The 13,617-nt window shown below is 41.3% G+C and overlaps 1 protein-coding gene across 1 annotated transcript in view; it reads left to right on the top strand.

The window, feature by feature from the left end:
• Nucleotides 1–13,617, top strand: part of tyw1 (tRNA-yW synthesizing protein 1 homolog (S. cerevisiae)) — a 78,259-nt gene that overhangs the window by 7,221 nt on the left and 57,421 nt on the right. The window contains exons 6-7 of the mRNA XM_060887613.1: nt 9,448–9,711; nt 11,592–11,708. Coding sequence (XP_060743596.1) covers nt 9,448–9,711; nt 11,592–11,708 — 381 coding nt within the window. The remainder of the gene's footprint in view (nt 1–9,447; nt 9,712–11,591; nt 11,709–13,617) is intronic.

Below are 13,617 nucleotides of genomic sequence, written 5' to 3'. Positions count from 1 at the left end.
TCATTATGGGATTCTACTTATTATACTGCATAGAACACAGGAGAGAAGCCGTGCCTGAGCTCTGCGCACGCTGTGTGTGTGAGAGCTTAGAGGAATTTTAGGAATTCCCCATTCAAGTCTATGGGACGTTCCATCATCGACTACGGGAAAACCGAAAGTTCCGTCGGAACGCCGAAACAAAAACTTTGTCCGGAGTAACGTCCTAAAGAACCTGAGTTTGGTGTAAATCGCTCGAAAACTTGCCGAGTTATAAACCTCCAAAGTTTATAATGGAAGTGGATACGAAAAAAGGCCACTTTGAGCTTCCGTACCGGGAATGCCGGAATTCCGATCGCTTAGAAAAGTAATAGCAACAAACTTCAGACCAGGGTCTATGACATATCCGAATTTGGTGCATGTGGCTTGAAAGCCCTAGGAGGAGTTACTCTTGATACATTTTTGTCTAAGAATAATAATAATAATAATAATAATAATAATAATTAATAAGCTTATAAAGGAAAACAGAATGTTGGCTTCTACAAAGCCAACATAATAATAATAATAATAATAATAATAATAATAATAATAATAATAATAATAATAATAATAAGCTTATAACGGATTTCAGAATGTTGGCTTCTAATAATAATAATAATAATAACTAGAATGTACATTTCCTGAAGAAAATGTGAATGGTGCTTGCACGTGGCAAGTTCCCTTCATCGTGCTGAGTGTTTTGATATATGACATGTCTATGTTGTGCTAACTTTTTGATTTCGCTTACGTTGGGGGCGGGGCTACACATGACGTCACGTGACGTCTAAAAAACACGCGTGAGGCAGTTCCCCTCATCGGGCTGAGTGTTTTGATATATGACATGTCCATGTTGTGCAAACTTTTTGATTTCGCTTTTCGGGGTGGGGCTTCACGTGACGTCACGTGACGTGACCAAAACACGTGTGAGGCAGTTCCCCTCATCGGGCTGAGTGTTTTGATATATGACATGTCCATGTTGTGCTAACTTTTTGATTTCGCTTATTTTGGGGGCGGGGCTACACGTGACATCACGTGTCGTGACCCTAACACGCGTGAGGCAATTCCCCTCCTTGGGCTGAGTCTTTTGATATATGACACATCCATGTTGTGCAAAATTTATGATTTCGCTTATTTTGTGGGCGGGGCTACACGTGACGTCACGTGAATACCCGGTGGGGTGCCAATACTTTTGGACAAAAGTGACTACTAAGTGTTTTGAAATTTCATGTCAAAACTGCAGTCATTATGGAATTCTACTTATTATTATACTGCATAGAACAGTTTTTTGGGGGCGGGGCTACACGTGACATCACGTGAATACCCGGTGGGGTGCCAATACTTTTGGACAAAAGTGTATTGACTGGGGGCCAATACTTGTGGAAACATTGGCTTGATAGTGTGGAGTTGATAGTTACATGTATTGAGAGTGTGCTTTATATCTACAGAGAGAACAAAAGAATTTTAAGAATTCCCCATTCAAGTCTATGGGAAAAAAAAACCTTTGAGCTTCCGTAGCGGGAATTCCGGAATTCCGATCGCTTATAAAAGTCATAGCACACCTGTCCTCAACGAGCCGGTCGATTTGACACCTCATTCATGGGTCTAGGACAAAAGCTGCGGGACAAGTTACGCGCCGAAAAAGTGTCCGGAAGAAGAAGAATAATAATAAGTATGCAGAATAACAATAATGATGCTTTTCAAGCACCATTAATAATAAGCTTATAAAGGAAAACAGAATGTTGGCTTCTACAAAGCCAACATAATAAATGCAACACACTACAGTTTTTTCTATACTTTCATAAAGGTAAAAAAACGATATATGCGGTGTTATCTTCATTTTAGATGTCAAAAGGGTTTTGTGGCTCCCTGTGTTTTTTTTTTTTTTTATTTCCTGTCTGAAACGGGTCCAAATGGCTCTTTGAGTGTTTAAGGTTGCCGACCCCTGCACTAACTCTATGCCAGTGATATGTTGGATGTTTTCAGCCACGTGTGTGTACTGCTTAGCGAGCAGAAGTAAACTAATCACTGGGAAAAGAGCAGATTTAGTGGCCATAACTAATAGATTATTAACTCCCTCTAGTAGGCTTTTGAGAGAGCATTTTCTAGTCTCTTTTTTTCTTTCTGTTTTATCCATCGACCAAATGCAGATTTAAAATTTTTTTTTTTTTTTTAAATGTGTTAAACGTAAATCGTTTCAGTTTCTTCATGTTTCAAGAAGGCTCTACAAAACTATTAGTTCACACTACTAGTTTACTTGTTGCATTACACAAATCATCCAAGGATTCATCATGATCATCAATAGTACGTACACCATACGGCAGAACGTATGTGAACGCCTGACCATGACACCCATGTGCTCCTCCTACCCCAAACTGTTGCGACAAAATTAGAGGCGTGTATTTGTCTAGAATCTCTCTTTACTGGGACTGATGCTCGATCCTGTTCTAGCATGACAATGTCCCTGTGCACGAAGAGAGTTCCGTGATATGGCTCGAGAAGGTTGGAGTGGAAGAACTCGAGTGTTCTGCACAAAGCCCTGACTCTGAATCAACCCCACTGAACACCTTTGGGATTATTTTTAATACTGTCTGCAATGTAAACGTATTAACCCAGCACCGGTGTCTGATCTGACTAACGCTCTTGTGGGCGTAAATTAACCTGTACAGATTTTTTATGAATTAGCAATACAAAGGAATGTGAAGACAGTCAGAGATCTGAGCAGAATACAGAACAACACTGAGCGAAACTGTCATGACTCTTGCCAGATTGAAATAAAACTGATGCCATCAAAGAGATCATCTTATCATTTTCAGGAGCAGGAAAGAAATGACCACATCTCCCTTTCTCCTTCTCTAAGTTTAACTTATTTGTTTGTATTAATGTATGTAACTAGATACTGTGGCGACTCACGGCCACGAGAGGCTGAACGTAGGCTCGCACAGTAACAGCAGAACTTAGGGAGGCCAAACGAGCATATCGTCGCTGTCGGGCGGAAACCTCGTATGTCCAAATTTTGTCAGTTTCATATTTTTTCACATATCGATGCTATTGGTCAGTCCCCACGTGGGTCTGTTATTTTTACAAGTTATTAACCAATCTAAAGTCTTGAAAATAGCTTGAGCGCAAATCTCATAACTCCATTGGACACTTCAACTGTCCACCTCTTCTTCACTCCGCGGGAGAGCTTCACGTCATATTTCTCCTCAAGAATAGTCGCAATGAATCAACACATCTTCTGAGGTAAATGTCTTCAAAACACTGGGCTCAAAAAAAAAAAATCTTGACCCCCGCTAGTTCTGGTGCTCGTCTGAGGACAGGAATTTAGCGCAAGACAATCCACTGCAACGTGGACTAAACCCTGTGCACTGCAGATAAGGTACGGCGTTTTTTTAATTTCCTGAAAAATACCGGTTTTGGAGATACGAGGATTCCGCCTGACAGCGACGATATATTTAATGGCAATAATAAAGGAAGAACCTAAAGAATTCACTTAAACATCATGAGTAGTAACACTCAACAGCCTGAGCACTGGAGTGGCATCTGAGTTTTTCCAGCAGGGGTCGGTCTGGATCTCCAGAAGAGCTTTGCAGGGAGTAGCGAAACCCAAGAGGCTTGCAGGTTTCTCTGGGCGAATGTGTGTGAGAGAGCAGAGAACAGTCATTAACTTTGGCCACCTAAGGCCCTTCACCTCTCTGAAGGTGCTGCTCCCCACGTAGCTTGTTTGACTTCTTGCCGAGGGTGAAGAGTTAGGAGCTACGCTTCGATTGGCCAAATGAGTTTTTGACCAGAAGATTTCACCCCACCTCGGCACCATGTGCTCCCCGGCTGTCCAGAACAAACGTGGTGCTAAAGCGCTGCTGTACTTTCAGTGCCACTGTGGTAGTAGTGAAAAAAACGGTGTTTAAAGGCAGCGGTGCATGCTTTGCCATCACAATACCTACCTCATCATACATTACTATTAAAACAATACTGTTATTAATGTAGATTTCTGAGCAGCCAAAACAGGTTTATATTTATGGCATTTGGAAGTTGTTGTTCTCAAGAACAACTTGTACTTAGAAGTCTCTATTAATACGTACATCCTGATACTGGTTAAAGGTGGGGTGTCCGTTTGAAAGCCAATGTTGACATTTGAAATCACCAAAACAAACACGCCCCTAACCCAAATGGTCGTCACCCCTGTTTTGATAGCTCCGCCCACACATACATACGTAACCCAGACAACTATTATGGCAGAACCTGCTGGGGCAGCTGACCGAGGGGAGATTTTTATCAATAAATGAACTCAATGAGTAATACTATGGTAATACAAATGTGTTTTTGTAGTACTGTGTGTTGTACCGTGAAAGGTTTAGTTCTGTTTCATGTGGAAGACGTTCAGTTCTCTCCAGCGCTGGAAAGCTGATCCTATATTAACACGGGTCCTGCTTTTTACCTTATTGAAGCCTTTTTTCGCTTTTCGTTTTTATACATCATGTCAATGTTAAAACCACTTTCTGCTAATGTCACACATGCTCACTGAACACTCTCTCCGCCCATATTGACAAGACATGCCCCTTTCTGCTCATTAGCTACACGTCCATTTTGTTTTGCGGCCCAACGCAGTTTTCTGAAGCATTTCTCAAACAACGGAGACCCCACCTTTAACTAGGTCATTGAATATTATCGGTCTAAAAACTTGGGAGGATATATAGTGAGATAATCACTCAGAGAACACACACAATTTTTTTTGTGCTGATTTATGCACTTCAGGAACATGTAGGTCTTTACTCGTCAACTGAAGACTGCCGGTGACTCAGCTGTTTGGACATCTAGGGGATGTTTCACCACATAAGAGCCACAACAGTCAGAAGAATCTTGATGTGTACCTTTCTTGTATCCTGAGGGTACTCATGGTGGGACCAGTCAAGCAGTGCTAGGTGATCAGAAAGAGTATGGGGCAGTGTTTGATAAGTGTTTTAACGTAAGAAGGTACAGGTCGACATTAGCGTTTTAAATCTGATGCAGGGAGCTACAGGAAGCCAATGGAGGAAGTGTGGAAATGGTGGTTGAGAACTTAGGACGGTTGAAAACAAGTAATGTAGCTATATTCTGTATCCGTTCCAGAGGTTTAATGGTACTAAGAGGCAGAACTGCTAGGAGTGATGCGCAGTAGTTCAGTCTGAAAATGACAAGGGACTAAACAAGTGCCTGTGTGGACACAAATGGGCAAATTTTTCTACTGTTGTAAATGAGATATAAGTATGCAGGTGTTGTATGAGGAATGAGAACATAAATGGACTGTTGATTGGAGAGATGTCTGCCAGACAGGCTGAGATATGAGCAGGATTTGAGGGAGGGGGAAGGAGAGCATAAATTCAGTGTCATCCGCATAGCACAGGTGAGAATATGAACAAGAGCTCGAGTGTTCAGGGAGAACAGACGTGGGACATCGTGTGGGACACCAGTGGAAAGTCTGCTTGGAGCAGATGTGCATCCCCTCCGATTGACCTTCTAGTTAGAGAGCAAACAGTTGTCATACGGTGCCACAAATTCCAAGTCACATAGGATGGACAAAAGAGTCTTGAGGATGACTTTGATAGTACTGAAAGGTCGAGATGGATAAAGACTAATGATCACAGCTTGGCAGATCCAAAAGCATGTAGCATATCAGCAATGGTCATAATGGCAGTTTCTCTGGATTGTGCTGCTTTGAAGCTGGACTGATTTTGATCTGGGAGGTTGTTTTGTCAAAGACAGATGCCCCTTTTCCACTGAGGCAGTTTGAGTGCTGGTTCAGAGCCAGAGCCTAATTTAGAAAAAGTTCTTTCTTTTTCGACAGCCAAAGCACCGGCTCTAAACCAGGAAAAGTGCTTCTTAAGTAGCACCAAAATGTTGTTGGTCTAAACCGCTTGTGTCAGGGGCTGTGGGCGGGGCTGTGGGCGGGGCTACTGTTAGTGCATTTGATAATGTACCTTACGTATACTAATGTTTAATACACTTTTACTTTACCACAATATGATCAATTCATCAGCACACATGATAGTAAGTATCTACATGCTAAGGCTAAATTTTTTTCTGTGTTAATGATAAAATAACGTTATGTACTTTCTTCATAACAACCTCCGTTTATACAGATTACATGGAGCTGCACGTACACGTCAGATTCACCTCGTTTGGATGACACTGTAGGTTCACAAAGCCATGAGCATTAACAGTAAAGCAACATCCGCCATTGCTAATGTTGTGTTTGTTTTTGCCGCTGCGGCGCTAACGTCGCTGTGTAACGTGACACGTATACAGTGCCGTCAGACTCGGCTCTGTGATGGCTCTCTAGGTAGGATTGCAGATCTCTCGTGTGCCTGCGTTTGAAAACACTTGTCCAGTGGGCTAGATAATAAATGTGTGAACTTTCCACACCTAGTGAGTTGAGCTGCTTGTGATCGTGAATATTTTGCCATTTAGAATAAAACCGAGCCACAAGTCCTTCCTGTTTGCATCACTGACGAATGTTTATTTTACCACTCAAATGTCACAATCACACCTTCAGAGTTATTTACAGCCACGGCCAAAAGTTTTGGGAAAGACACATGTTTATTTTTGCAAAGTCTGGTGCTTCTGGGGGAGTCATTGCCTAATGGGTAGAGAGTTTGACTCCTAACCATAAGGTTGTGGGTTTGAGTCTCGGGCCGTCAATACCACGACTGAGGTGCCCTTGAGCAAGGCATCGAACCCCCCCAACTGCTACCCGGGAGCCGCAGCATAAATGGCTGCCCACTGCTGTGTGTGTGTGTTCACTGCTGTGTGTGTGTGTGTGTGTTCACTGCTGTGTGTGTGTGTTCACTGCTGTGTGTGTGTGTTCACTGCTGTGTGTGTGTGTTCACTGCTGTGTGTGTGTGTGTTCACTGCTGTGTGTGTGTGTTCACTGCTGTGTGTGTGTGTTCACTGCTGTGTGTGTGTGTTCACTGCTGTGTGTGTGTGTTCACTGCTGTGTGTGTGTGTTCACTGCTGTGTGTGTGTGTTCACTGCTGTGTGTGTGTGTTCACTGCTGTGTGTGTGTGTTCACTGCTGTGTGTGTGTGTTCACTGCTGTGTGTGTGTGTTCACTGCTGTGTGTGTGTGTGTTCACTGCTGTGTGTGTGTGTGTGTTCACTGCTGTGTGTGTGTGTTCACTGCTGTGTGTGTGTGTTCACTGCTGTGTGTGTGTTCACGGTGTGTGTGTGTGTGTTCACTGCTGTGTGTGTGTGTTCACGGTGTGTGTGAGTGTGTTCACGGTGTGTGTGTGTGTGTTCACGGTGTGTGTGTGTGTGTTCACGGTGTGTGTGTGTGTGTGTTCACGGTGTGTGTGTGTGTGTGTTCACGGTGTGTGTGTGTGTGTGTTCACGGTGTGTGTGTGTGTGTTCACGGAGTGTGTGTTCACGGTGTGTGTGTCTGTGTGTTTTCACGGAGTGTGTGTGTGTTCACGGTGTGTGTGTCTGTGTGTTTTCATGGAGTGTGTGTGTGTTCACGGTGTGTGTGTGTGTTCACGGTGTGTGTGTGTGTTCACGGTGTGTGTGTGTGTTCACGGTGTGTACTGTATGTGTGTTCACGGTGTGTGTGTGTGTGTTCACGGTGTGTGTGTGTGTGTGTTCACGGTGTGTGTGTGTGTGTGTTCACGGTGTGTGTGTGTGTGTGTTCACGGTGTGTGTGTGTGTGTGTTCACGGTGTGTGTGTGTGTTCACGGTGTGTGTGTGTGTTCACGGTGTGTGTGTGTGTTCACGGTGTGTGTGTGTGTGTGTTCACGGTGTGTGTGTGTGTTCACGGTGTGTGTGTGTGTGTGTGTGTGTTCACGGTGTGTGTGTGTTCACGGTGTGTGTGTTCACTGCTGTGTGTGTGCACTTTGGATGGGTTAAATGCAGAGAACAAATTCTGAGTATGGGTCACCGTACTTAGCTGTATGTCACATCACTTTAAACTTTTCCGAGATTTTAGATCTTTTTGTCAGATGTTACTACAGTATACTGAAGTATAATTACAAGCATTTCATGAGTGTCAATGGCTTTTATTGACTCTTACATTAAGTTTATGCAAAGAGTCTATATTTGTAGTGTTGGTACTTCATCAAGAGCTCCTCAGTCTGCTCTGGCATCCTGTCAGTCAACCGAGTGACGGCAGCCCATTCTTGCATAATGAATGCTTGCAGTTTGTCAGAATTTGTGGGTTTCTGTTTGTCCAAATTCCTCTTGAGGAATGACAACAAGTTCTCAATGGGATTAAAGTCTGGGGAGTTTCCTGGCCATGACAAAAGTGATAACCGTCATGCTGGAAAAGGCATTGTTTGTTAACAAACGGTTCTTGGTTGGTTGGGAGAAGTTGCTCTCGGAGAATGTTTTTGTATCATTATTTATTCATGGCTGTGTTCTTGGCTGAGAAGCAACCACACACATGGATGCTTTACTGTCAGTCTCAGGATGCTTATCTGTCGGCATGACACAGGTCTGATGGTAGAGCCCACCGTTTCTCCTGACAAGCTTTTTTTCTCTGGATGCCCCAAACAATTAGAAAGGGTAATCATCAGAGAAAATGACTTTACCTAACTGTCCCTAATATTTTATCACTTTTTGTGCAAAGCAGTGATGACTGTACATGTTTCCTTGATGGTTAAGAGAGGAAGAACAATGATTTCAAGAGCTTCCAGTCTGTTCTTCTAACTTAATCAGCATGACGGTGATCTCGTCCTCATCAGCACTCTCACCTGTGTTAAATGGGCTGAAATTCATTGGAATTTTTTTTTTTGTGGTAAAGAGGGACTTTCTAGTTAATTGCAATTCATCTGATCACTTATCATAACATTCTGGAGTATACTGTATGCAAATTGGCGTCATAAAAACCGAGGCAACAGAAATTTAACATTTGGGTCATTCTCAAAACCTTTGGCCATGGCTTTGGCCATACCATTACAGACAACGTGTATTAATAAAAAATTAATCCGAATAGAAATCAGAATATGCCATTGAGTTGAGTCGTTTTAAAATGGTCCTATTTTAGAACTTTTTCCGAATTTCAAATTAAAAGTAAATCAGCAATTTATTTGATGTAACTAGATTTGAAATATTTTCTACACAGAAGTTCCCATTAACTGGTGTTTTTTAGTGTAAGAGAGGTAAAAAGTCATCATTTTGATGCAAAAAGGGGGGTATTTTACAGACGTTATATACACCATGTGTTTATTTAATTCTTACATAGAAAAGAATATTAGACACAAAAATGGCTGTGATGTTGAAGACCGTCTCAGTTTGCTGTGGGATTGTTTGAGCTGTTTTAAAGTCTTAAAATAACATCTTTATCACCGGAAAATTCAGAGAGCCAAATGTTTTCCACCTCATTTAAAGTTCTAGATTTTGAATAATCAAGAGACCAAAAGTGTGAAATAACTAATAAGATCAAATTCAACAAACACTTAATCCATTTCCAGGTTGGCAAAAATGTGGACAAGTGGCTGTGGATGCTGAGCGCAGCCCGCGTTATGAGCCGCCGTGAAGGCGACTGTGACGTGGTGAAAAGCCGAAACGGCAGCATCCAGGCTGACTTCCAGGCGTGGAAAGTTGATTTCCTGCGGCGCCTTCAGGCCCTGGCGAAAGGTGAGAAGACGACATGCAGCTGCGAGTGCAAAAAAGGCTCTTGCAAGAATAAAAAGAAGCACCACGAGGAAGAGGAGGGCGAGAAGCACAGCTCTGAGGCAAGACCATCTATATCTGGCATCTTTTATAACTTGTGCTGTCATGGTAACCAAACCGTGCCCTATTATTCATGGCACCTGCGTGCAAATGGATTCTGGGCAGCGGGTGAAATGTTTCTGTACATCAGAGCCATTTAGGCATCTGGGTATAGTGTGGATTTGTTTTTATAAATTTCTAGTCGATATGTTTCCCTAAATATTAAAAATAACAAAATAATGTTATAAACAAATAGCATTTTATTTCTCTCATTTGATTTTTTTGCTTTGACAGCTGCAAACTTTGTTGGGGAGACGTTTTATATTAAAAACTATATACACAGTGCTGTTGGATTCTCAAATCTGATTGGTCAGATGTTTCTGATTAATTTTCTATATCTGCAGCTATATGTAGCAGTAGTGTCAGTTGCCAGGAACAGCGTTATATTAATGCCTTTGTTCGTAATATGTTGTTGTTTTTATAGTAACAGCGTACACAGGGTCCCCACATAGACTCCTGGACCCGTATTTATGAAGATTTGAAGAATGACCTCAGAGAGCTCCAAATTTTGCTTAAAAATTTCTAACTATGAATCTTATCTTCAGAGTGATTCAGGACCAATCTGAGTAACTCTGAGAAAGGAAAATATACCAACTATTATCTTAGAGAGGAGGCGGGGCTTAACCCCGTTCCTAGGTACGACACATTCTTATGAAGACTGTGATTGGTTGCTAACAAAAAAAAAAAAATTGGAGCACTTTTAAAATCTGGTCTATTATAAACCTTCACTTTGTTTCTATGTTAAGATATTTAAGGCTTTATCGTGTAGGGATTGCGTTCATGACCGATCATATTAGAGATGCTCTAACATCTGTATGTTACTAATGTAATAAATGTAATGGAAATGTACATAGTGCCAAATTATATCTTTCTGCCGCCACAGTGGTATATGTGTGTGTGAGAGAGATATATATATATATATATAGATATATATTTGATATATATAATATACACACACACAGTACTGTGCAAAAGTTTTAGGCAGGTGTGAAAAAATGCTGTAAACAAAGAAGGCTTTCAGAAATATAAATAATGAATGTTTATTTCTGTCAATTTACAAAATGCAAAGTGAGCAAACAAAAGAAAAATCTAAATCAAATCAATATTTGGTGTTACTACATTTTGCCTTCAAACCAGCATGAAGCGATGGCACGACCCCCACAGAGCCCTGATCTCAACATCATCAGTGTGTCTGGGATTACATGAAGAGACAGAAGGATGTGAGAAAGCCTACTGTACATCCACAGAAGATCTGTGGTTAGTTCTCCAAGATGTCTGTAACAACCTACCAGCCGAGTTCCTTCATAAACTGTGTGCAAGTGTACCTAGAAGAAGTGCTGCTGTTCTGAAGGCAAAGGGAGGTCACACCAAATATTCATTTGATGTAGATTTCTCTTTTGTTCATTCACTGCATTTTGTTCATTTATGAAAAAAAAAAAAATATATATATATATATATATATATGTACACACACATTTTATATACATATATATATATATATACATATATATATATATATACATATATATATATATATATATATATATATATATATATATATATATATATATATATATATATATGTGTATATATATATATGTATATATAATATATATGTATGTATATATGTGTGTGTGTGTGTATATGTGTGTGTGCCATTTCTGCACTGTGTCTGTAATATGATCGATCACAAGAGTAATCCCTACACGATCTAATCTGTATCATTTTATTAACTCACTATCATTATTAGTATCATAACTACTCACTAGCTGTATTAGAGGAATGAAAGCCTTCATGATATACCGAGTGTGTACTGAACACGGTGGCGTGTTTGACGTCGTAGGAGCTGTTTGAGTCCAGCAGCGATGCAGAGTCTGAAGGTGAGGAGCAGAAAGCTCACGGCTCCGTCATCGACATGGAGGATCTCGGAAACGTCATGAACAACATGAAGAAAGCCAAGGTATGTGTAGTTCATCAGTCAACATCGGTAAGGAGAAAGAGTTTTATCAGAAGAGGGTGGACATGGTGACGTGATTCTTTAACTTTCTGGTTGTGATGAGGGTTAAATTCAAGACTCTGGTTACTGCGGTTATAGCAGGGTATCACCGAGACACAGTGCAGAATACTGACCGAGTCTCAAAGTGATGTAAGGAGGTGCAAATCACTGAAGGACTAGAATAGGACACAAATAAAAGAATCTCTTCTCTTGAATCCTGATTCTGTCCAGGCATCTTCACAGCCGCATCCTGTACTAAGTGTAAAAGAGGACTGATATACTTACATACACTTATATACGAGGCATTACAGTAGTGTAAAGGAGATGAAAATAAAGCATGTGTGAGATGATCTCTAAGGTTCAGAAAAATCCCCAGGTTTTGCACATTAATTGATTTCCCAGAATCTTCTAATCTTCTTTGAGGACAACCGAGGGACTCTTACACAACATCGACTAGTACAAAAGCCGAAACATTTCCCGAGGCTCAAAAAGGAAACGCAATACATTTAAGGAACAGGGGATTTAAACCTTCGAGCAAAATAATCGGTGTAAATTTCTGGATAAATATTCTTGCCCAGAAGTCCAAATAATAACAGCTTACACCTAACATCATGTGTATGAGCCTCTCACTTGTCCTCGGCGCAAAAAGACGGATCTCGGGATCATATTAGCTGCTGCTGGTCCTGGAGAGGCTCGAAGATGCAGGCGATGTTGGAAAAGTAAATAACGTACAGAACCTAGAGGATGTTTTAGAAGATCAGCGTGTCGCTGATCCTCCAGGTGACCGCACATAGTGTTCAGAATCACGCTGGTGAAAACGTTTGTGTACATTCAGCTACTTTTGTGTCTTCTGGACTCATCTGTTATGTGAAATAGTTTAATCAGGGCAGAACTAGATAAATACAAAGATTCCGCTTGATGTCACTACTCTCATCCACACCAGCTTACATTTTATCTCGTTTTATATATTTTGGCTCAGAGGCCAAACAGTGACAGCTTGTTGGACCTGGGATTCGAACTCACAACCTTCCGATTAATAGTCCATCACCTTAGATGTTTGATGCAAGATGTTTTGAAAAATGCTTTAGAAAACTGAGTCGGGCCGACAAACAAGACAAATGTGTAGCCAATGAGCAGAAAGGGGTGTGTCTTGTCAATATGGGGTGGAGAAAGTGTTCAGTGCACATGTCTGTCATTAGCAGAAAGCGATTGAAAGATTAACATGGTGGATACCTGCCGTTACCTCTGCCTCGTGAAACGGAGCTAAACCTTTCACGGTACAACACACCGTACTACAAAAACACATTTGTATTACCATAGTATTACTCATTGAGTTCATTTATTGATAAAAATATACCCTCGGCCAGCTGCCCCAGCAGGTTCCGCCATAATAGTTGCCTGGGTTACGTATGTATGTGTGGGCGGAGCTATCAAAACAGGGGTGACACCCATTTGGGTTAGGGGCGTGTTTGTTTTGGTGATTTCGAATGTCAACATTGGCTTTCAAACATCGTGCTCACCACCTTTAACACTAAGCCACCTTATCCCATAAGCAGTTTATGACCTCAACTATAAATGTTGATGATTATTATTATTCGCTCACATCTGGAGTAGAGACGGACGTCTTAATAACAACCTTAGGATCCAGTCATGAGGTGCTGCTTTCTACATACTGGCTCACTGAGATAATGAAAAAGCAAAAACTTGTATTTTTGTATTTACAGTCATTTCACAGCAGGTGGCACAAGTGAACGCAGATTCATGTACATGCATGACATTTGACTAAAGTCTACACAGAATCAGTAATGACTCGAGTCAGTGCTGTGGAGTGTTCAACAACCGACGTGCCCTTTTTCCTTTAACTAATGTGTGA

The sequence above is a fragment of the Tachysurus vachellii genome, chromosome 15 (genome assembly GCF_030014155.1).
Source record: "Tachysurus vachellii isolate PV-2020 chromosome 15, HZAU_Pvac_v1, whole genome shotgun sequence".
NCBI lineage: Eukaryota > Metazoa > Chordata > Actinopteri > Siluriformes > Bagridae > Tachysurus > Tachysurus vachellii.
This window is presented reverse-complemented; position numbering and strand designations above follow the sequence as displayed.